The following is a 25,336-nucleotide window of genomic DNA, read 5'->3' as shown; positions in this document are numbered from 1 at the left end:
TTTATTCATCTCGTTAGTGTTAACTTTTAGTGTTGACTTTATCTAATACTCTACAAACTGCCCTTGTAGTTGTTCTTGTTATGATTGAAGATATATTTTTCACCATTTTTCTTTTAAAAATACATTATATACATTTTGATTCACCAGACAACACAAAAGTTGTTATTTGATAAATACCAGAGGGTTTGAAATATTTGGAGTCATAACAGAGGCTGAAAAACAAGAAGCCCTTTTTTGACATGTTGGGCAACATCCTCTTATATAAACACAAGCATATTTCTATTAGATATTTTTAGCTATGTGCAGCTAAGCTAATCTGATAAAGTTTCACAAGATTGACTCAAAATACATGGTTTGGTCAAGTAAGTACCGGTATGTGTTTGTTTATATAAAGTTATACTATAATTATATAAAAGTACATTAAGTCTGGAGGAGCGAGTAGGTGAATGAGAGGGGGAAAGAGAGAGAGAGCAAGATCATGAGGGCTGTCTTTTCAGATGGTTATCCCATGGTTTCTGAACTCCACTGGCATCCAAACCAGGAAAACTGTTTTCTTTGGCAAACACTGAGTATCTCTCTCCCCCTTTCTCTCTCTCTCTCACTCCCTCTCTGGAGAGGGTGCTCTCATGCACACACTCCATTCTCCCCTCCTTTCCCTTGTTGCGAAACTTAAACCTCCCTCACCACAAACACAAACACAAACACATTGTGCAAAAAAGAAGTAATATTGGTTTCAGTGTTCCAAAGAAAAATGAATATTTGACCATAAAAACAAACAAAACCATGAGAGGAAGGGAAAACAAACAGATTATGTGGGCATGCCACTTTGTCAAGAGACAAATGCTAATTTGACAGACCGACAGGGCCTCTTTTTTCACAGGATGGGGAGTGTTTGGCCCTGTTCCATGTCAGAGTTGGCTGATGCACCAGGCTCTGAGTGTGGAACACATGGTTGGCTCAGAGCAGTGAAGTAGGGTGATCTGCAAACACACTGATCAACAACAAAAATCATTGACAATAAGAAACAGTTATTTTTGGGTATGGGATTGATTTTGAAGGGACTCCCACCAGTTCTTTTTTTTTTATTCAAGGCAAAATGGAATGGTCTTAACAAATCCAATGAAATGTGGTCACTGAGTTGGACTTAGGAGAGAATACAACATCATAAAGGGTCACTAAAGGGTCTAGCTATTTTCAGAAAAGTGAGTAAGTTCAGTTCATGGTAGAATAAAGAGGGCGGTATGCAGATGAGAAGATTTGAGCCCTTGGATCTGTTGTTTTTAGGTTTTGCAATAATAAGCACAGCACTCTCTTGATTTCCCCTTCAACTAAGACTATACTTCACTTCCCCTGCTAGCAATTAGTCTCCAGAATGCTATTTGTCAAAAGCCAAGCCATTCGTTTCCACTGGTCTGCCCCTGCCAGCTCTTGTTACAATTGACTGTTTCCTGCGTGGAGAAAACAGAAGCCCTGGGAGGAAGGAGAAGGCCCAGCAGCTGGCTAAGACCCTATTCTGACAATGTGCAGAGATGAACATTGACTGACCAGCAGAATGAGATGATAAATTTGTTGTAAACAAATCAAGAATCTGCCACAGCCAGACATTCCCGCTGCTATAGTATGAGACGCATCACAATTAAACATTTCAGCATTTGGGATTTAGGGCAATGCTGAAAATAGGCCAATTACTGAACGACACCTATTGATTTTTGGACATGACGAAAATGAATGTGAAGTAAATGTGCTGTAAACAAATACGATGAGGGTGGTGACTCAATAAAGCAATGAGACCCGCACCGGCTGACAGAACCATCAAATGTAGCAACACAAAACCCCCCGAGGTCTAACATCTACACCGCACAGTGCCATTTTTCCTCAATCTTTCCAATGATTGCAGATATGGCATTGGGGGCACTTCGGTGACTCCCCACTGAGGTAAGAAAACCTTTTCTATCTGGGTTACACGGGACCTGAAGAGCCATCAAACAGCCAGACATTTTCTCTGTAAATCACCAGCGTAGAGGGGAACTTTTGAGAGTGCAATTAACAACCTCAAGGTCAGACTTCTCTAGAGAGTTAGCTTTGAAAAAAAATCCTCAGGCGCTCCCTCTTTCCTCTCTCTTTTGCTGTTATCCTCTTAGCTACACATGCTCCCTCCATCTCCCTTACCCTCTTATCCTCCTCTCCACACATGTTCATTTCCTCCACTCTTTTTCCTTGTTACTCCCTAGTCACCTTTTTTTTTTGCCATGCCTCCAAGCCTCCTTCCTCTCCTCCCCTTATCTCCATTACAGATAAACGTTGCTTTGTGGACGGTTGCGACACGGTTTCTTCCCCAGAGTACAGCAGCGATGGAAATGAGTCGCAGGTGTGCAGATGATGAGAGTCATGGATCTTAATCTTGAAGCAATAACGCTGCTGTGTGCGCTGTAGAGGTTACTATAAGGATATCATGTCTGCTCCTAAGAATAAAGTTCCAATGTTCCTGATTGTGTGAGCCCACTTTATGAATTGAGCTGAAATGGATTATTGTTTTTTTGATGTCCTTGGTTTTGCAGTTATTTTGATTTAGCACTTGACAAGCAAACAATATATCCTTAGATGTTGAGGACCAGGCTTTGAAGTGCAACACACAAAATAATTAGATGTCAAGTCTGTGCTCCAGATATTGGACTTTTCATTAAAACATGAGAAAGCCTGTGAGGCTGAGAAAGGATGAACTGGCTGACCTTTAACTATGAGGACATGTCAAAGAAAGAAACATTGAGTAAGAGGGTAAATTGTGACTCTTAACCTCTGAAGAAACCTGGAGAGGCTAGGTTCTTTAATACCAGCTATTAAAACTAAACTGAAGGCCAAACTTATACACTTTATACACAAGCAGGAAGATGAATTTTAATAAACTAAAACTTGCCCTAAATTTTTTTGAGTTATTGTTGACATAAAGCTATGCAATGGCCACACACCCAGGACATGTTTGATTGTTTCAATGTTTTAAACAAAGGTATTAAATCATGTCTGAAGGAGAAACAACATTGTTCTCAAACCTAAACACACATGAGCTCACAAATGTCTGTCCTATATTTTTCTCTCTGTAACTGTATTTTATCCCTGCTGCATTCATAACTGTGCTGTATTTATAACTGAACTGTTTTCTTTTTCTCACCCTTTTTATCTTTATCTCTGTTGTTTCTAAAAGCCTCCCGTGGACAGGTGTTGCAAATTAGAATTTTGCTATAAACACTAAGAGCAGTGCATCTGGAACTTGTGCATGGTTAAATGTTACAGCACCAATGTTACTGTATGTCCATGTTAAATAAACAAACAAATAAACAAATAAAGGTGTCCCCCTACACCCCTATTTTTTCTTCACTACTGGTTTGGATAAGATTAAATCAGAGTATAGACATGAATACATACTGCTCAATATACTGTATGTCACCTAAAGCAAACAATTAATACTTAGCCTTGATACAAGATAGCAATCCAAAAGCAAATCTAACATCTGCTCTTTGATTGTTTTGACTTAGTATGGGGGGTTTTGGCTGTCAATTCTCATAATCATAATACACCAAAAATGTCTTGATTGGCAAAATGAAAACATGATGTTCTCTGGCACATCACTATTGACATTTTCTCTGTGGAGACTCTTGGATGTGTTACTGAAATTTGGCGTGCGCAAACACTAATAACTGGAAAGACGGTTAGCTTTTGAAAGGTCACGGTTTCTCTTTATATCATCATTATTTTATGTTGGAGGGTTGAATCTGATTTATAAGACATTCCCCATGGCTTTTCTTCTTGTCAAATTGTCTCATTAAGAGGATAAACTGCAGCTCTGTTTGTAAAGAGATTGTCCCTGAACTGAGGCATCAAGCCGAACTTGTGCAAGGGCAGAGATATGATCAATAAGTCATTCCACAATAACCGTAGAGATACAATATTAAAGCAATCCCTATGCAGGGAGGTAATTATGGAGGGACAGGTGTAAAACTTCGGTCTAATCCATGGGATGGATCCCTTTTAAAAAGAGATTTTTCCTCATAATGGGCAACAAGAGAGCTCAAAATCAATGATTCATCAGCAAATAACTATTAAATTTAAAGGAGGGCTCAGGAAGCAGTGATAAAGCGGCGCATATAGGCGACTTTTACGGTAGTTTTGCAGCAAGTCGTCATTGATCGAACTCCTCCAGCTGCACAAGGACGAGTAATAGGGAGTGATGTTCGATAATAAGTGCAGTGCTTTACAAGGTATTAGTGTTTCACATTTAATAGTGAGAGTGTTGTTGCTTTACTAGATGGCTCTCTGCTGCCATGCACTGCTGCCTATTAATGTTTAATTGCCCCATTGTGGACCAATATCGTTGGCAAATTATGCTGACCATCTTAAAATAACATTTGTGTTGCAAAGAGAATTGCTGAATGTGTATGGGAACAGGTCATGCATCACAGCATAATCATTTATTTGTATAATGACCTGTGTCACATATTGCAGGATCAGATGGATGAGAGTAATAGATGTTATACCACACACACATTTAAATCATTTTTTCCTCTTAATTCATCTTTGATTAAAGTATGCCTAACTCTATAATGCATTTTCTACGGAGCAGAAAAGACACAGGAGGGTAACTGATGCAATTCTCCACGTTAAGATGACCCTCATGGCCTTTGTGTCCATGTGGGAAACCAACAGTAGCATACCATTGAAATAATTTTAACCATGACCATAATTGCGTCAGCCAGTTAAAGCAACAGCTTGGGATTCCTCCAAAAATGATCATTTGCACACACCCTTTCAAGTTTACCACAGAGATTAAATCTTACATTGAAGACATCTCAATTCAAAATACTGACCCTGATGTGGGGAGTAACATAAATTATAGCAAATGATAAAATATGCATACTGTATGTAATGGCACAAAAGTGAACTCCTGTCATGTAACATTGCAGTCAGAGGTCTGCCAAAATGGCCTTGAGGATTACATTTTTTTTTCTAAATCATCCAATATAATCTCTGTCCTATTTATGAGATGACATATCTATTTCATAAACCTTCAATGAACGTTGCAAGTCTGAACTCAAGCCGAACTCCCTCAAGGACACAAATCGGACCGACGGTGACACAGAACTTGTGTGCTCGTACATCTGCACGGCCACATAAACTAACGAATACACCATGCACGGAGGGAATCTGTCCTACCTGGCGTGAGGGACATCGATGCTGGAAGAGACCACTTTGCGTTTCTGCTCCAGCAGTGACACTGATCGGGTGTCAGGGTCCCTGCTGGTGCGCTTTCCGTCTGCCAACCGAAGCTCCTCTGCTGCCTCTGGGCTGAGGGAGCCGCCTTCCACCTTCTGGCTCTCTGGAGCTCCGTTACTGAAGCTCTGCTAGAGAAGGGTGTGAAGAAGAACAAGTCAATGACTGGGTAGAGTAATCAACTAAGTACCAATGCCGATATCAGAAGAAGTAAAGTTTTTTTTTTTACTACAGTGAGGCATGTGTTGTGCATTGATAATGGAAGCAAAAAAAAGAAGAAGAGTAATACTCAGAACAATCCCCATTTAAATTACCTAATAAAAAGTTACTGAGAAAGTAAACAGAAAAAATAAAAAGACTGATTCCTTAACGCAGCAACAGGTTTAAATTTAGGGTCTGGGTTTTGGATCAACGTTTGAAACCAAGGTTTGGAGGTTTTTAATGTTTATATTTCAAATGACAGCACACATCGTCCAATATGGTTTATGAAACAGTTCCTGCCTCTCGAGCTGTGAATAACCTTTTCAAAACAGAGGGGAGAGTGCACATTGGTTAGTTGCAAAAAATAAGCGGGTGTTTTTTGGCTAGACATTTTGCATATGTGAGGTTTACAACAGAGAAACTGCAAGATACTATTCTACTGTTATACTTTATTTTTTTGACATTTCAAACTAACTCAGGGGGAAAAAATAATAAAATACAAGTAAAGACATTGCAACGTACAATAGGAATAATTGTGAATCACTTAAAATGACCCTTACAGAGTTTAACAATGTTTTCATAAGCTAGTCACTGTTCTATCTGGGTTTAGCATGAGCATGTGAGCGCGACACAGCGATACAAATCGTGATGCCTACATGCTGCTGGTTTGAAATGATTGAATTGATTATAGGAGCAGCAGCACAAAACAAAAGAAGAGATGTTTGTCTGTTAAGTTTGAGCCACATTAGCTTAGTGAGAAGCTATTCTTCCTGGGGTCTGTTTACAATGTGACATTACAATTAGATTAGATTGTACACAGCTTTAAGCTTGGAAACATTTATGTAACACTGGACAACACTTTTTAACCCTTTTAAATGTTGCTTCTGCAGGTCATTGTTGTCATGTTTGACAGCTTGATTTTTGATTTAAAGCTCTTCATTGGGTAAATTTGAATGAGCTTCAAATTCTATTTGCCAACACATTTCTAATTGGGGCTGATGTTGCCCTCTGAACACCCAAATAAACACACAGACATATTCCTTAGAGCAAGACATCATTTTCCCGCCACACACATCTACCAACAAAAACTACTATTCACTGACACAGAGGCAATAACAAAAGAAAAGCATCTCTCTCATCAAAGCGCTCAAAAAACGCCTACCTGTAACAAAGTAAGAAAAAAAGGCCGCCCAATATCATCTCTTCTCTTACACAACAGCAAAGAATGGCATCCTGCTACACATGGATACCTGCATGTACCTATGCACACACCAACACACAGACAAATCACTCTAGGTGATTAAGGCCATCAGACTCTTAGAAATACATTGAGAAACACCAAAAGACATCCAGAGTTGCACACATGGCTGCCAGTGTACACAAAGCATTGAGGGGTAAGTCATGTAGGCCAGTGTGTATGTGTGTTTTTTACATTTGTGTGTGTGTGCGCATGTGTGTGATCCTAATCACTATCTCAAAGCACTGTAACACGATTAGGCTTGACTGTGGAAAAGGCAATGGCACCCTAGTCAATCACTCACACATACATGCACACAAACACCACGAGAACAATTAACTTAGATTAATGAGGTAAAAAAAAGACCGGAGAAATGAGTATCCCGCATCCCTTGTGATGGAGGCCGATCCCATGAACACTCAGAGGTCTGCAGAAGGGCTCCGTGAAAACACAGACTTCAGTAATAACAACAAGATGGATCACAACTGCTCCAGGAAGATTAGGTGTTGTGTGTAGGACGAGTGTACTCCACAGTGATAAGGCTCGTGAATGATGGCATTTCATGGAGAAAGGAAATTATGAGGCATATCAAATCAGTTGTGAAATTTGAGCTGCATGTGTCAGAGCTGGTGTCATGTGTACAGAGCAGGTACCCCCAAATACCCCTCCTCCCCTCTTTCTTTCTTTCTCTATCCCACTTACCAACACTCAGGCAGAAACTCATAACCTGCTTGCTTTGGGCAGTTTGTCAAGAGTAAAGATTCTTGAACATTTATGGGTCAAAGTTCATAATAAAGCAGGCTGACATAATAAAGCAGGCTGACATGGACCATAAATTGAATCCCATGGACCAAAAGTCATAAAAAACCCACCGACTGTGTCTCCCTGCTCATATGGTTTTTTGTTGCTAGGAAGTATTTGTATTAGCACAAAGAGTAAAAATACTGTGCATTAGGAATGTTAATGTTAATCACGGCTCTCACGCTGCACTGACTCAGCCTAACATGAACTTTTCAAAAATAACATGGGACTAATTCTGTTTTTCCCCCCTGTTTCTGTTTTTATATAAATATATAGTATATATATAGACAGGAAATGTGGGAGAGAGAGTGGAGGCTGACTAAATGGCATCAGGACTGGGAAGTGAACAAGTTGCAAAGCTGCAAATGTAACAGTACACAAGAATGTGTAGTGAGTTGCAAACAATAAATAAACTTCATGTACTGTAGCCATAATTATAGTTTAGTATTAAAAGTGATTATGAGAGTATTAGAGCCTAAGAGGTATATTTTTGATGATATTATCTGTGATCTCCGTTCTTGCTTCTGCTACTTGTTTTGTACCAACTGAGGTCCAAATCTGATTGATCGAAAAATATCAGAAATCTGGGTCCCGATTATCCACGGAGGAGTTGGTGGTGGGTCCTGAGGCAAGACGAGTTGAGGACATGTTTTACTTACTCTTTTGAGTTTAAGAACCCGCCAACCTCTTTAAGAGCAGTGTATGATTCTCTCATTATATTAATGTTTGCCAAAAGTGTATGTCGTCCCACTTTCCCTCAATTTTAATTTTGTTTTCTCCTGATTGATTTTAAACTAATTCTCCTTCATTGTACTGAACTGCCTCTCCATACCTGCCTGTTGAATCTCTCTTATTCCTGTTGTTTGCATTTTTACAATGTTGCCCTCTCTGTTTGGCCCCTCTGCTGATCTCTGTTCTGTTGTCATGTTGCTGTATTTGCTTTGTCTGTCACAGCACTTGTTTTTAAAGGTGCTATATAAAGAAAGCTATTATTATTATTATTATTATGTGTGATCATGTGACGCACATTTTGCTCAAACTACAGGCCTGTTACAATATTGAGGAAAAACTGCAATTAGATATTCTATTCAGCCCCAAATTACACCCTTGTAATTGCATTTAACTCATGCAATGTTAATTTAGTAGTTTTGAACTATTAGAGACATACATACTAAAAAGACCCTTTAGAAAAAGAAACAATGGAATAGAAATATTTGTGTAAAAATCTGTGATTGTGCATTCATGGCCTGCAATACTCTTTACCCCTAAAGATTACTTATACATCAGCACAGTGGGGGAACAGCATCCAGACTTGACCCTGTGGCCACTGTGCTTCATGCTGATGCTGCTCAGCCAACCAATAAGGACAGCCGACGCCGGCCTGCCTGGGACCAGCGCTTCAGAACAAAGAGTCACTCAGCTCCTGTCAACAAGATTGCTTCATTGACTCCCACGACGATGGCGTACAATCAACACAAACAACTGCAAGGACGACAAAAGGAGCCAGCAAAACAAAAACAAGTAGCGCCTCTTTGTTTGCAGCGACAGATCTGTGTAAAACTGCACAAATCAATGAGTCAACAAGTGGTATCCCACTACCCCCCCACCCCCTTCTCAAATCAAAAACAGGGCATTCTGGGCAATAAGCCAAGCATCCAGATTCTTTAGAGGATGCCGCCCATTGCCAACCTGGGGGTGCCCGCTTTGTTGGCTGTACAGCAGCTGCTAAAACGGGGCGGCATGCCCTTACAAACAACCCCCAGTTCCAAATGTTTAAAGTGGCCAGCTCTCACTCACTACACATATGGGAACAGAGCACAACCATATTTAATTACACACAAAAAGCAACACATAATCACATGTGAAGCCACATGCACACACACAGCAGACCCCTCCTCCTCATTTTATGGCTTGTTTTCGACCTCAGTGGGAACCGGGTGTTGAAAGAGACTTGACCATTGTGCTGACAGGAGCCCGCTCTCAGCCCCAGCTGCACCACTCCAGCCTGCTCCGTGACTGTAAGGCATTGTGCGACAGCTTTTGTGAGTGCAGCTCTGCATGCACAATTTCACAAATGCAAAACAACAAAACTCTTTGCATTTCTTATGTTATTTTCTAGCTGCTGCATTTGCCCTTGTTAAGGTCCTACCTTTCTGTGTGAACTATCAAAACTTGTTTTTTTCCCCCCATTTCTAATTTTCGCACACAGGAAATGTAAGCCAGCAGGTGTGATAATGCAAAGTGGAAAGTCAAAAATACAGCCTGTTGAGATACTTAGTCAATAATGTCTCAAAATGTTAAACATGAAATAAGGAGACCTAAACCGGCATACTTAAAAATGTAAGTCTAAGACTGTAAACAAGCCATTATTCAGTCACATGCTTTTCTCAGTCACTCCCTCACTAAAAAAAGGACGGAAAAAACACAAACGCACACATCTCCCCAATGCCAGATTACTGTGATTTCATCCAAGATCTGCATTGTCTCCTCTTCCTTACACAATCTACATCTGAGGCCATGTGACACTAAGACATGCAAGGATTTGAAAGCAATCAGGTCACTGCCAACTGAGTCCAAGTCACGACTACAAATTTGGACATCATCAGAACTTCCTATTCTGCCTCTAAGGCCAAAGGAAGCCCACAATTGTTGTGTGTTTGTAACACAACAAGAGCCTTTGTGCAGAATAAAGCCAGATCATATTAAAATCACAAGATGCAATTTCAATCAGTGGAAATGTCCATAAATATGGCAGTTCCTTCCATTGCATTCAAATGTGCAATAACAAAGATAGGCTAAAATGATGTGCAATAATAAATATGATATGTACAGTTTAAGCCCATGTGCAAAATCCTCACACCGGCTCTTTGCATTGGTTCAAAACGCTGCAGTCAGAGCGTGTTTGTTTGCCTCGGCTTACCCACCCACATAAACATTGCGCAGGCCTTATCAAGCCCTTTGTCCCATATATATCTAATGTCGCAAAATGTCATGACAACTCCTTTTATTAATACGATATGCATGCAAAATAATATCGTAGTTTTTTTCTGAATAGCGATGTTATTGCCCCCGCTGTTTACATCTTCAGTGTGTAGAGAAGAGAAGGGCAGCGGCGGTGCATGAAGCGGTTAAACGCTGCAAAACACCGCACAACAACAGTGAAGCGCAGCTGCCGGCCGGGGCGATTTACCCGCGCACACACACTCACACACACACACACATATACACACACACATACATACATACATACACACCTTCAAGCTGGATTTGAGCGGTCCTTTGACTGCATTGTGGTTGAACCCAGCGGCTATTTCTTCCTCGGTGAACTCCTTGAGGCTCCCGTCCTGCATGAGCACCGTGTAGACGCTGCGCCGGGTTTCTGCGGCCGAGGACACGTCTCTGTTTTCCTGCTTCACCGCCTGGACCACCCCTGACACCGGGGCACCGTCCCCTGTAGGACTCGGCGCATAAATGCGGCTACCGAGGATCGACCGCTTCACTAAACGCCTCGTTTGCATGTCTATAGCTGTCTCGCTGAATGTAAAAACCGGCGAACCGGTGAATTTTAGACCATTAAACGTCGAGTTATAACCGGGTAAACAACGTCGAGAAAAACAGAAAACCGCAGCGGGTAGACTACCTGCTCCAACAGCCCGGATAAAATGTTAGAAAGCGACAACATACTCGGGAGGAGAGAACTCCAAAAAAAGCACCGGACTCAAAAACGTCGGGAGAAGTTTGAACAAGCACCGGACTAACAGCTCACAACACGAAAACGATTCATTCCCCGCCTGACAACCTCCACATCCAACCGGCTACCAATCCTCCACCGCGGCTCGACCTGTTTGTTTTCCTCCCTGCTCCCTGCGAGCAGAGCCGGGTGGCGGGAAAACACGGAGCCCCGTCAACCACAGGAACCGGAATGACATTTGTACACGATTTAACTACATGGCGGCTTGTGCGCGATACATTTGATTTGGTATTGAAGAAAGGAAGAAAACACGTCGAATAATTTCACCTCACTCAATCCTGTACACTGACATGCATCAACACACGTTTAACACGGTGGTAACCACGGCCGTTATCTGACTCCAGCTCCGGTTGCTGCGTTATCCAGTCCGGGCGAGCCTCCGACCGGGTAGAGCCTCTACCGGCGGAATGCTGCCTGTAAACATGTGCGGTCCGGCGACGAAGGCGGGCTGCCATTGGTCGGCTCAGTACACGCCTCCACAAGCCCCCACCGCCTCCCCCCGACAGAAGGCAATGCAAGCCGGGAGGATGCTCCATTCAAAACAATGACGCAAGGATGTAGAGGAAACGAGAAGGGAGGGGGTATAGCAGGAGAGAAATAGAAAAATGAGAATTTAGGCTAAGGAAAGGAAAACTTCTGAGACAGACAAGCTACAACTTAGTTGTTAAAGGCGTGCGGCCTACTTTCCAGGTGCCATGGGATTCCTAAATTACTGTGATCTGGTTCTGAAACAGAAGTAATACACTGGTCTATTTTTGAGAATGTAAACAAAAGGACCAACTACTTAATTTCTTAAAGGTATTTTTTAATGAAAAAGGCTTTTTATTTTTTGCATAATGCGTTAATTTGAACATGATCAAATAGTCTGCACTTTATGTGTACGCTATTAAGGACTTTATTTGCCCAATTAAATTTCAGCTGACGAATTTAGCAAGTACTGTATTTAGCTAGATGCAAATTTAGGCTTCAATAGCCTATATGTGTGATCCTATGTCAGGCTAGGCACAATGCTTCCTCTTTTTTTTTCTGCAGGGTAATGACAATAACAAGCCAGCAGTCAAATTTAACTTTTTCTGTGTTGTGTGTTACAAAACAGAAGTCTCAGGCGGCTGGCACTCATGAAAGCTTCATTCTGCACTTAAAAAAAGGGAACATGAAATGTAATCTCAAGCTGTGACAATAGTCGATGCGGTATGAGACACAATATATCAAATCTGAATGTGTGCCTTCTCGTTAGTGACATACAATGCTTTGATAAATCAAAGTTTACCAGGAGAAATCCAATGGGATTATCCCCCCAGTGTGGCAGAGCGAATGTCCCAACCAATGTTATCACAGTAACAAATGGCCTAATTAATGTCAAACCTAATGTTTTGAAAAAAATCACATTCCGCTTACAATCTTTTAACTTGACAGCAACCCGAGTGGATAAAAAGACAAGATGGCTGGATTTATTATATATATATATTTTAATAGAACAATTCATGTCATAAAATATTTACATGCAGAGAATGGAAAAGCAGAGTGGAGAGACAGATGTGGCCATAATTTCCAAAGCAGGCTATGCCCTGTGATCAAAGGCAGATGTCAACGTTGATGTTGTCTGCTGGTCGTAGGGGGAACAAATAGTCTCATTAGCGGAGCTGAAGGAGAGGCAGCACAGGGACATCTCTGAACCTCCACCACACCTCCAAGAGGATTGTGTTTTTAAGAACAAGACAGACAGCTAGAGAGAATGTGTCATCCTGGGGTAAGTATCTATTTATTAACTGTGTCTATGTGTGCTTGTTGTCCTGATTAGATGTGGCACCATAAACGTCCACTTTGACAGATTATTTCCTTTGAGGTCATTTAAAGCCATCTGTGATGACCATTATATCTGAATGATGGCACCATCTTGATACACAGGCACATCGCTTGGTTGAAATAATCACTACATTTTTGCTGAGGGGAACATAACAATGATAATTACTCTTTGCAAAAATGAACAGAATTTTTGAGGGGGTTCATCTACCCATTTTTACATCATAGAATTATAGTACTAGATTCCATGAAGAAATCCTCTGCCGAGAGATATAACAGAATTTCAAATGTCTGATATCATTAATGAATCTAAAACCAGTCGGCGTGGGCTCGCTCTGTTTGTCTGAGGCGACAACAAGCTCCGGCATGTCTTATGAAACTTGAACCAGAGCTGGAGTTGTTGTAGTGCTGTAATATTATGCTGTGGGTGGAAACAGATGACACCAATAGTTCTGCAAATGGTTGAGATACTGTAGCAGAGAAAAATATTTACAGCAAAAAAAAAACAAAACACATTTCCATTGAAAACGAACAACAGTAATGAGGCATTCAATTCAGTTCTTTAAATAAAAGTACCACACTTTCTTAAAATGCATGTACCAAAACATTGTACCATATTTCTGACATGTGATTGGTTACATTATTTTGGAGAAGCAGTACAAGATAAAAAGCCTCCAAAGACAATATGAAATTCACATCTCCTGAAAACAAGCCAGACATATATCAGTGCTCTGAACAGAATTATTCTAAAATGATACCACTCTGGACGTAAGCGCACCTAAAACTTCCAGCGAGTAAAAGTTGGTTAAAGTAGTGCTCTAATTATATACTATACAAGCCTCAGTTGGCATGTCGTCGGTACAACCTACAAACAGATATGTCGCCCCCCCCCCCCCCCCCCCCCAGAGTGCTACTATTAGGTTACAAAGCATTAAATATTCAAATTGTGCAGAAACATTACTGGATTGTGGCGATGCTTTCATAAATGCAGTACCATGATATGAAAAATTGTGCTTTAAAAATCATCCGGGATGCCAACTCAAGACTGTACAACTGTACCAAAAGTAAACGCCAAAGACACTCTTTTTTTTATAGCATTACACGGGTTATGGATTTGATTTGACTACTGAGCAAAATGAAAAAAAAAAAACGTGTTCTCATCCTATGCATTTCATAAAAAAAAACTATGTATAAAAAAAATGAGGGGAACGCGTACCTTTACAACTGTTATATATCACAGCTTACTGTCTTTTCCTATCTCAATGAAAATGCTAGAAATGTCTAAAGAACCCTACTTACTCTTCTCTCAGACATACTGTGTAACATTTCACAATTACACGGCAATATGTATCTTCAAATAAATAAGAATTTGACAAAAAAAAGTGTTGAGAAACACTTTCTGAATGTATAGGGAAACTGGGAGCTTGAGTGACATTTAGTTTCTACCTTCATATCTCCTGCCCATATGTTTTTAAAGCCATTACTTCTGCTGAGAGTAGTCCCAATAAAAGACAAATGTATTTAGCTGTCAACAAGGCAACATTTGTACTTGATGGTGTAATCTAACAAAGGCTATATTTGTTTTAAGACCTCACAGGAACAGAAAGCAGAGATTGCACAGTGGAGGTGTTGCCAACCAGACACAAAGACGCCTAAAAATACACCATCTGACAACTCAATAAAACATGACACTGAGTCACCTGGAGGAAGCTGAACAGTCACTAGCAGCTGCAGAAATACCAACAATGTTACCTTCATATGTACAGTAAGTGCAATGGATTTCATGATTATATGGCACTGATTTCTTGGGACACAAACACCTTCCTTAGCTAACCCCTTAAATTCGGCAGGAGGGTTCGATTATTATTAGTCATCTTTCTTTTTAAATTAGGTATTAATTCATGTGTCCATGGCACTCTTCCACATAATTAATGCCCGATAACTGGAGGTACTACAGTTCCTTTTCTGGTACCAGTATTTGTGACATTCACCCTGGTTGATAAATTAAAAGTTCAGATATGATAAACCGTACCCAAGCTGTAAAGAGGACGCTCATGCCTTGATGATGTTTTAGAACCATTTTTTGCGTTTTTTTTCCCCCCCAAAGTCATGCTCCAAAAGCATGCTGGGTAGCAGGTTCAAAGCACTACAGTGATGTCTGTAAAAGATGCCAGTAAGGAGGGCGATTTAGAGACGGGATGCTTCCCTGCTCAAACCCAACTCTCCAACACTCTCGTAATCAGGCTCTGTTTGTGCAGCGTCCGACCCCTCGGCCCCGAGCCCGACCCCGTGATCATCGTCTGAGCTGCTCGTCTTTGGCATGCGAATGGTTTCGTAGCAGGGGTCCGTGTTGTCCGAGAGGGGGTCTTCCCCCGGTCTGGACTCGTCGGGCTGGGTATAGATGTCTCTGACGGTGGCGTAGAGGTCACTGGAGGAGGAATTGGGGACCAGACCTTTGAGCTCTGCGATGCTGCTGTAGTCGTGCTCTTTGTCTTCCTCGTTCAGGGCATCATCACCGTTTGTTTTGTTGACTGTAGAGTACACTGCAGACTGTAGGACACACAGGAAACAAGATTCATGTGAAGAGCCATGAGTAATACTATAGAATGTTAGATTAACAGTATAACAGGCTCAGGGGACATTTTTCTACTTGTACTTTAAGTACATTTTCATGATTATAATTAAAATCTTAACATTATCACTTAAATAAAAGACATGTACTGTATACTGCATCTCGTATGAATTGTTATGGACATTGCTTCATTTCATTAGAAATAGAAATTTAACCAACAAAGAAGAAATTCACAGATGCATTAGTGCCAAAAGCTCCCTGCTAGGTTTTCCCATCATAGCCTAATGTTTGATGTAGCATGACTATTCACCAGTTTTTTTTTTCTTCTTCTCTTATCTTTTCTGTGCTCTCAGCATTGGCATTCACAGTGTAAAGTGCTGCTGTCTCGGGACTGGAAAAACTGCAGTTTGGGGAATAAGGGAGCTTAACACACACTTACCTCATTGTCAGACAGAATGTGGTTGTGGAACCCCGGTGCAGGAGACAGAGGGGAGTGTAACTGGAGGAGAAAAAGAACAAAAAGATAGATTTAGATATGGCAGTCGGTGTGTGAAAAGAAAAGCCTGAGTGCAGAGTCAGCCGTTTTTTTGTAACAGACCTCGGGGCGACAAAGTGGATGCTTATTCTCTTGTTAGAAACATTTGAGGGGTTGTCACACATGTCTGTGTTAAGATAATTTGGTGACATCTCCATGTTGAGTTCAAATGTTTCTATGATAATGACAGCAGCAAACTGTGGTGTAGTAACAGAACATTTTGTAGCAACTTTGAGGGAGTGCAATTAGGAAGTGACAGTTTTTTATTTATACACATTATTTTAAAATGCTGGCAAACTAAAGACAAGTTACATACCAACATACCAACTGATGGAAAGTCTCTGCACATGTCTTAAAAGAGCACATGGTAAGTAATCAATACGTGTACTATGGAACTATTCCCAGCAGTGGCAGAGAAACAAGAGTCGCATTTGCCATTTCTGTGGAAAATACATACAAAGCTAATGTTGTATATAAGCACCGGTTCATTAAGAAAAGTATTGAGTGAAAGTCAATAGGCAGCGACAGAGAGTGTGATGTTTATTCTACATGGCTTCTGTCCGCAATATGATCAATGAGGGAGCCATTAATCAACAACGCACATCTGACAGGAGCAGCAAACACCTCAGGAGTCTAACAAGAGCCTCCATATTACTGCCAGCGTTGACTAAATAGTTCAGTTCACATGAGGGTTCTCTTAAAGGGGGGAAAGACACTTTTTGTGCAATTTGTCTCAGATTTGATAAGTCCTTGGATAGAAGTGTAAAGGTTAATGTTGATGCATGCTGTGCGGTAGGAGCACGTACATCGCTTATATGGAAATTACACCCAAAATAGATCAAACACACAGTCTTCTTTTAAGCCATTTTTAAAACTCTCTAGTTTAGACCAGCTTTTTATTGATTTTATGGTTTTATTTCTATGCGTTATGTTCTGTTGCCTATTGGCTTTTAATTGTATATAAAATTACTTTGTAACTTGTGCACTATATAAATAAAGGTATTATTATTATTAAACCAAATGCACAAAGAAGCCTAAATATCAGTGTTAGCTTCAAATAAGAAAAAATATAAATTTTCACTTAATGATTAAAAAACGTAAAAAGAAGCACAGGATGATGCCGTACCTATGAGATGACCAACAATTTTATTTTATTTTTATTTTTAAAAACATGTTTGTTTTAAAGAAAACATTTTTGACATCAGGGAATTTCTAAGGCCTGACAGAAGAGAGGGACTGATTATCATTTCATTTAATTTCATAAATAACCAATATTTGATTGAGAATTGAGGATTTTTTTTTCCCAAGCAGTAATCGAAAAATTGTTTTAAAAAAATAATAATTGTGCCATGACACATTAACATGTATCTATTGCATTTTATCCCGAGGCCCTTACCAGTTTGATAACTTTATGGATAAGGCTTGTTAGGGGACGTGATTACTTTTAATAGATCAGACACACACCCTGTAATGCAGCACATGCCTTTTTCATTTCATTTTAATTAGCAGACCAATTAGGCAGAGTGCCCCCCCGAGGACTTTTCTCAAATTAAACGTGGACAAAGGTGACTTAATCCAGCCGCTGCACCTCTGAGTGGGTCTCACAATGTTTGTTCATCTAATTTGGAGCCCTCTTCGCCTCAGCTTGGTTCATCTCTGCAGATTAAAGTAGAATCTTAAAAAGGCATAGTCGGCAATAAACCTGAAACTTAATCTGAAGTTGATTTCATCTAGAAACTCAATTAAACTGGGATATTATTTGTAACAATAAGACATGACAGATTTGTGTGTGTATTAGAAACAGCTATTATTAGAATGTGTTTATATGCACACATGACATCGGAGCATGACAGTAAACTGATTACAGCCGCCTCTGAAGATGAACGACTCAGGTGTCAATGTGTCACTCGTGCTGACAAGCGGGAGTGACACATGCACATCAGAATAAATTCATCAGCTCAGATTATCTGATTTCCTGGTCTCGCACGCTCATTTACACATAGAACAAACTAAAATCAAGCATAGATCTGCAAATCATATAAAAACACCTACTAAAAATTATAGGCCATAACACACGTTTACACACTTTTTAAAAATGTGCAAACCTCCTACATCGCCTGAAAATACCCCCTTTAGCGTCTCACTGTGCTGACATGCAGTTTACCTGAACCGTGTCCCCCCCGTGTTTATCCCAGCAGCCCATTTGCTGGGTCAAATTCATTCCCTACACCTACACATGAAAAGCCCAGAGGCAACACGCAGGAAAAAAGACTGCAAACAAGTGTTACTGCTGTTTATGACAGTTCAATAAGGAAACCACCGCACAGGATCAAAGACGCACTGAATGAAAGGGTCACAAACGGGTTGCAGGAGTGTGTGTGTGCGCGTGTGTGTCTGCGCAGTCAATGTAGAAAATGATGTGTATGTACTATGTATGGAAAAATGTGTGAGCAGCACTTACCAAGCGGCTACCTGAGGGGATTCCTCTCAAGACATTTACATACCCTGGTTTGAACGCAGATGAGTGTGTGTGTAAGTGTATGTGTGTGTGTATATAAGGTTTCTATAGCGCACATCATCCATCATGAAGCCAGACTAACTGTCAAAGTGATGTTGGCCAGCTGGCCCTCACTAGGCTCTTTCTCACAGACACACACAGACACAAGATACACACATCTGTTTGACAAGACAAACGACCGACTGCTCCTGGTCATAAACTGCAGGGAGCCACGGACATTCGGGGGTTAACCTTAAACGAGCCCCGGGGAGTCTATGTGGAGCAGAATGTATGTAAACACACACATGTGGTGTAGTACATGTGTGTGTGTTCTTGTTTGTTTGTGTAATATGGGGGATGGGGAAGAAATAGAAATGAATGCTGACAAGACAAACCGAAGAACACATGGGTGTTTATGTTTGCGGTTGCAGCTATAATTGAGTGTGTTTTCAAGTGTGTGCGTTTATGTGTGTTGCTTTAAAACATTATTTATTTATTTATTTTGTGCGGTCATAATGGGTTCAGAGACAAAGATCAGGATTTCATCATCGATACGGGGGTCAGATGAGGCGAGCTGCGCCTGCTGTCCAAATGAGCAGCAGTGATTAACTAATTGGCTGCAACAGCGGAGACAAAGGAACGGAGAGATGTGACTAATAAAAAGGACAAGGAGGAGGGAGGAGAGATGGAGACGATAGATCACATTAAGAGATGTGGGTATGATCATCAACATTTTGGCGCTGCAGGAACATTCACAAAATCAGACAGGTTGTTAATAAGTTATAAACCACATAAAAAAAAAAAAAAGCTCCACCATATTGAAGCCAAGAGTAAGAAAAGTTAAACTGCAGAACAAGGGAACTGATAGGTGAGCAGGTTTTGAGAGTTTAGGGGCTTGATGGTGACATAAAAAAAATTGCAATACCTTTACAGTATTGTTACGATGATGCACATCATCCAATTCCTTTTTTTTCTACTTCATTTGATACCCATCATGTGAATGAAGACAATCCGTTGCATAAAAGACCACCAACACCAAAGATTTTTACACAAATATAAATGTACAGCTCATGTTTTACTCTTCACCACACTACAGGGTTTTAGCTGATGCGACAGTTGGCTCATAAAACAACACTTTAAATGGACAATCTTTGAAAGAAGACGATCTACAGAAATGGACTCTTCAGGTGCTTCGTAAAAAAAAGAATGTCTGCCTTTATTTGAACTAAGGGCTGCAGTGAGTAATTATCTGTATTATCAATTAATCTGTTACACTTAGAAATGTTTATAAAATGTGTAAATAAGTTCCTTAGTGTTCCTGAGTGTAAAACACACAAACTAGTCCGTGTTTAAAAACAGCTGTTGTGTGAGATGTTTTAATACTATTTGTTATTGTATTCATATCTTAAAAGACATCAGGTGATGTCTAACCTCAGGAGACTGTGATGAACTCTTACAACCTGATGAAGCCATGCAGGTGAAACGTGTTTGTTTGTTTGTTTGAGTTTGTAATTAAAAAAAGATTGAAAAAATAATCCAGCCTTCTTGTGTGCGGTGAATCTTCTCATTTGCTGTCAAGATGATGTTTCCTGCCATCGCCTGCACTTGGATATCAGGACTGACAGTGCTGTGCACAGAACATCCACGTTTGTATGATTTGACTTACAATGGATTGTTTTGGTCGATGACATCACTGTCGGTCTTTGTTTACCCCTCCACGCCAAGGGACAACAGATGGAAATTAGCTAGCAAGCTAAATCTGGTACAAAGCATCTCTTCTCTTCTCTTCTCTTCTCTTCTGAGACTAATGTTGTTTCTTTTGTACACTGTCCCTGATTCAAATAAACGATTAAACTAAACTAAACCTAAGTTTGGCTAATTGGGATTTTGTTTCAAGTCAACTATGCAGATATATCTCATCTTGTGACGTTTTAAATACAATCCTAATACTTTCAGGCTGGATTTGAGCTTAATGTTATAATCAGTGTGCTTTTTGTTAGTTTAGCATATTAACATGCAAATATTCACTAATTAGCCCGAAACACAAAGTACAACTTAAGATCATTGAAAGTGCAAAAGTGATCCCAGGCAAATTGTCAGTTCTGTCCTTAAGAGGATAATGTGTACCCACTGATGTTACTCTATCACAATTGCTGTGAAATTTAAGTTATTAGAGGAGAGTGGCCACTACAAAGGACGAACAAAATCTGATCCACGATCCATGACTTTGCTTTCTTTGGACTCGTTTGCCTGGATGACTGGTGATGCGCTTTTTCCGGACTCAAAATCAACTAAACTGGAAGGACATTTGTTTTTATTTTTACTAATGTTGCTATGCTGGTTTATTTACCTGTCCGTTCCAAATAAAGATATAATTTTAAAAAAGTGCAAAAGTGTTGCAGGTATTTTGTCAAAAATCAACAACACACCACCATCCTAAAAGTGATAGGATCAACAAAGTCATGAGGATTCATCCCTCAGGCGTCCTTTATGTGTCAACAGAAATCACTCCAGTGGTTGATTTGATCTGTATTAAAGTGGTGGAACGACCAGGTTTGAGCCACACAGGCTGCATGGATACAAATGTACGATGTTAAAGTAAACAATTTTTATCCTTTAAATTGAAGAAGGGACAGATATACTGGTGGAAGAGGAGATTCAAGGATAAAGTAGATATATGTGTGTAAAAGTGTTGTCACTTTATGTGGCAGATTGACTCTGTGATTTGTGTTTTTTGTGCTCGTCAACAGTCTGATGCAATTCTTTCTGAGCGCTGCGTGTGCATTAGTGTATAATATGTGCACGTCTGTGTGTTTATGTGTGTGTCTTTAATGGATCTCAGCATGTGGAAGGCTGCATGCTGAGAGCAGCAGCAGCAGCTCTGCTCTGTCTGATCGGTGCATGACACTGAACTGCTTTTCTTCTCTTCCTTTACCCCCCCCCCTTTTTCTTTTCTCTCTGCCTCTCTTCTCCTTTATATCGCTGCCTCTCTTCTCCTTTCCTCTCATGTCTTTTTTAACATCCTTCTTCCTTCCCTCCTCTCTACAGCAGATGTCTTCATGTATGTGCTTCTGGGTTTCTTTTATTGGGGGGGATTTCTCTCTCACTTTCTGTCTCGCCCTTTATGCTCCTCTCAGCTTATCCTGAGCCATCGTCTCTCTGTCTTTATCTCCGTTTTTTATCTATTACTCTTCTGCTCTTGCCACTCCAACTCCCGTCTCATTCTCTCCGCCTCTCTTAAACTTTCTTCACTCAGTCTGTCACTGTCCCTCAGGCGGCACTGAGCTGGCAGCTTAGCAGATGATACTTGTAGAGGTGGGGACACTTCTCCCCTTTTCTTTGTTCTCCATGTTCTCCAGCTGCTTTGACTCTTGTTTGACTCAGTGTTTCCAAAAAGATGACCCACCTCAAGTTTGTAGGGGGAGGTAAATTAGTTTTTTAGGACAGAGATAACTTAAGCAGAAGAGAAAGGATACCTAGCTAAAAATTAAAAATGAGTTGCATGACCACTGTTTTGAACACACAATTTTGTACCTATTTAATCAGACTTTTATACATTTATGGCTCTAAAATTAAAAGGAAAGAAAAAGCTATCGTTAACATCCATTTTATTGCTCTTTTAAGATGCTGAAAAGACACAAAATGTTGCTCAGTCTTGGAAGTTTTAAAACGTCACAGCTAAGGAATGTTTTTCAAAATACTACACATTCATGCAAATGCCAACTACGTTAAGAGGCTTTTAAAAAATCTTATTCAAACCAGCTGAAAAGGTTTTACAATTTTCTGCATAGACAGCTAGGTAGCAACACTGTTAGCTACTGTTAGCTTGCACACAACGATATTAAATTAGATTTTTAAAGACTCAATTGTCTTTAAAAAATAATTCCCTTTATGAGAGATGTTACATGGTATAATTTAAATTAGTACATTTTTAAATGTGAATAACTTATGCAAGTAAATGTATTGGTTCAAATTTCACGCTAGCTGCTGAATGTTTTATGGCTAATGCTAACCCTACTGCTGGTAACTGGCTCTGTGTCTGTTTAGTACTTTTTTACTGCAGAAAAAGGGACTCTCCGTAATATGAATAAATAGGAGCAGAGTTATGCATATATTTCTTAATTGCTGTCTGTCGTGTTTCGGCAGCCTTGTGGCCTTCATCAGGGTCCACAGGCTGAAACGCTTCGGCCTAATTTGTTGATAAAGTTGATCCTCATACAAATTCCCTTTATGATAAAAAACCAAATCAGATACAAATAAAGCATTAAACTTTTCCCTCCGCAATTTGTGTCTTGTAAAAACCAGGATGGAAATGTATCAAAATGAAAGAGTTGGGACTTTGATATTGTATATAAAGTGAATTCTTGGTGGTGTCTCATGGTTTGCTCTATGGCTTTAAACAATGATTCAAATACTTTTTATTTTAACATCCTGACCTCAGCATTGCTCTTGTAAATGAGGTCATCTTTTTTTTTATTAAAGTAGGATTGGACCTGCTTCATGCAAATGTGAGCTAATTAAAATCTACAGGTGATATAGACCATGAAAACACACAATCCTCACCTCTCCATTGGGCAGCCCAGCCCCCGCCAGCCCATTCATCATCCCCGGCTGGTTGTCATTTTCATCCAGAACCTTCTCTGGCACCGGTGGAGGCAGGTCATCCTCAGGTTCCTCCAGAGGCTTGCGGGAGGGAACGCAGGCATTATCGGAGCGCCTCTTCGCCTCCATGTCGACGCTGTTGCGGCTCTTCTTTTTCAGGTCGACGGAGGCGTACTCGACCCCTGCGCACAGGGGACCCCGCTCAGGTGTGCAGGGGCTGAGGTGGCCGTTGAGAAGGGCAGGAGGAGGATGATGAGGAGGGTCATCAGGGCTCAGCTGGATGGTACCGTTGGGGAGGCCGAGCTGTTTCGGGGGGTCTTTGAGTTCCTTGACTGTCTCGTACAGGGAGTCTTCAACACTGACATCACGTGACCCCAACTCCTTTACCACCTGGGTACAGATACATTCATTCAATTCTTAAATATTAAAAAGGTAATATACATTTTCATGGTTTGTCTATGTTTAAGCTCAAACAGTAAAGTAAATTCTTGTTAAAAAAAATAATTATTTCTCTGTTTATTTTGAGTTTTCGCCCAATAAATCTAAAAATCCCACTCTAAACTCTCTCTAAATCTTAGTAAATTCAGCGTCATTGGAAGTAAAACCCACAATTTTGTTCTTGAAAGGTGATTTTAAAACAATGACCTCATAGGTGCTGTCCCCTGAGGCTGGGGGTCCGTCCCCCATAAGGCCGTTGTTGGGAGGGATGCTGGGAAGCTCACGGTCCTGAGGACACTTGGAGGACCTGAGCTCTGATTGGCTGGAGAGCATCTCCTCTGATGGCTGGGGGCTGGTGTCCTGTGTGTCCGTGAGGACTGGTGGAGCAAGAAAAGAAGGAGAATCAAGGTGAACAACAAGTTTCTCATTTATTGACTATCTTTATCTTTTAGATTTGCTTTAAAGTGTTTTTTGTAACGAGTCACACGTTTTCTGATACTGGTATTTAGTTCCCAATCATCTAGAATGACTAACACTATACCATAAATATGGCCAAAAAACAACAGCTGAGGTTTTAAATAAACCAAAGACAACAAAGATGTTTCACAACACAGGCTGTGAATATTATAATCAAGTTGCAGAATTATGAAAAATAAACAGAGCAGAAAATTGCTCTCTATTTTCTAATATCAATTTCATCGAATTAAACCAGTTAATTAGATGCACAGCAAAATAACGACATGCTTAACTAGAGCTAACTATCTTGGCTTACTTGTACCGCTGGTAAGAGGGCCATTGTGAGAGCTGCTGACCGCCGCGTCAGTCGCAGGACTGTCGGCTGATTGGCTGAGGGTCTCTCTCTCCGACACCTGCACAACAAAAGAAGGAGATGTTTTTCACTGCTGGGCTGAGAGCTCAGAGGCAGGCAGATGAAGCATTGAGGTCCATGGACAAACACGATTAAATTTGTAAAAAAAATGGTGACACCAAAAAAAAGAAAAGAAGATTGAAAACAAAGAGTTCAAACGAATCCTAAATGTGCAATCTCTGTGCAATCCAAAAGCCCACTATCAGGAGATTGTATTGTGTTTGGAAAATAATTTTTCAGGTTTTCGGGATGTTTTTGCAGCACTGATTACAATTATCATGTTCCCTGCTGTCTATCTGTACATTTGAAACACTTCCTTTAATGTAGCCGATGAAATTTATGGAGCTGCTGGATAAAAATAGACTATTTTTAATCAAGCACAATTAACTTACTGATTATGAGCTTGAATTAGAGATAGATGGTCGCCTAATGAGGATATGATGTTTCTTATTCTCATCGTGGATGACTGTAGTCAGGTTCATCAGTGGCTGAGCTGATCTCGTCATCCACTTTTGATCGAATAGTGGCATCAGTGGATCTATTTTTATGTGTAATGTTGAACTATTAGGAGACACTGAAACCAAGTCAGTAGCGCGGTACAACAGAGGAGGGGAAAATGACAGACATTAGAGGAGGGCACATGAATTAAAATGAACAATATGTGTAAAAGAGGAAACCCACAGGGACATTTGTTCCCCTATTTAACCTTCACTCCTTCTACAGGAAAGTCAAGGCTACAAAACAACCAGCCTGCAGCTGGCGGGGATTG

The 25,336-nt window shown here is 40.4% G+C and overlaps 2 protein-coding genes across 4 annotated transcripts in view; both read right to left on the bottom strand.

Moving 5' to 3' along the window:
- znf704 (zinc finger protein 704) overlaps positions 1 to 11,599 on the bottom strand; it is a 54,063-nt gene extending 42,464 nt beyond the window's left edge. The window contains exons 1-2 of one of the 2 annotated variants that reach the window (XM_065948374.1): positions 10,756 to 11,599; positions 5,206 to 5,390 (exon numbers count right to left, since the gene is read on the bottom strand). In XM_065948374.1, the coding sequence (XP_065804446.1) occupies positions 5,206 to 5,390; positions 10,756 to 11,019 (449 nt within the window). In that variant the 5' untranslated portion in view covers positions 11,020 to 11,599. Of the gene's footprint in view, positions 1 to 5,205; positions 5,394 to 10,755 lie in introns of both variants that reach the window. The other variant, XM_020652368.3, reaches the window with a different exon arrangement.
- Positions 11,600 to 12,702: 1,103 nt separating this feature from the next.
- The window catches only part of pag1 (phosphoprotein membrane anchor with glycosphingolipid microdomains 1), a 56,690-nt gene continuing 44,056 nt past the window's right edge, over positions 12,703 to 25,336 (bottom strand). For both annotated transcript variants that reach the window (XM_020652356.3, XM_020652357.3), the window contains 5 exons: positions 24,472 to 24,568; positions 23,907 to 24,076; positions 23,223 to 23,651; positions 16,067 to 16,126; positions 12,703 to 15,605 (listed from right to left, as the gene is read on the bottom strand). In XM_020652356.3, the coding sequence (XP_020508012.1) occupies positions 15,243 to 15,605; positions 16,067 to 16,126; positions 23,223 to 23,651; positions 23,907 to 24,076; positions 24,472 to 24,568 (1,119 nt within the window). In that variant the 3' untranslated portion in view covers positions 12,703 to 15,242. The remainder of the gene's footprint in view (positions 15,606 to 16,066; positions 16,127 to 23,222; positions 23,652 to 23,906; positions 24,077 to 24,471; positions 24,569 to 25,336) is intronic.

This window comes from Labrus bergylta, chromosome 19 (genome assembly GCF_963930695.1).
Source record: "Labrus bergylta chromosome 19, fLabBer1.1, whole genome shotgun sequence".
Classification (NCBI taxonomy): Eukaryota; Metazoa; Chordata; class Actinopteri; order Labriformes; family Labridae; genus Labrus; species Labrus bergylta.
This window is presented reverse-complemented; position numbering and strand designations above follow the sequence as displayed.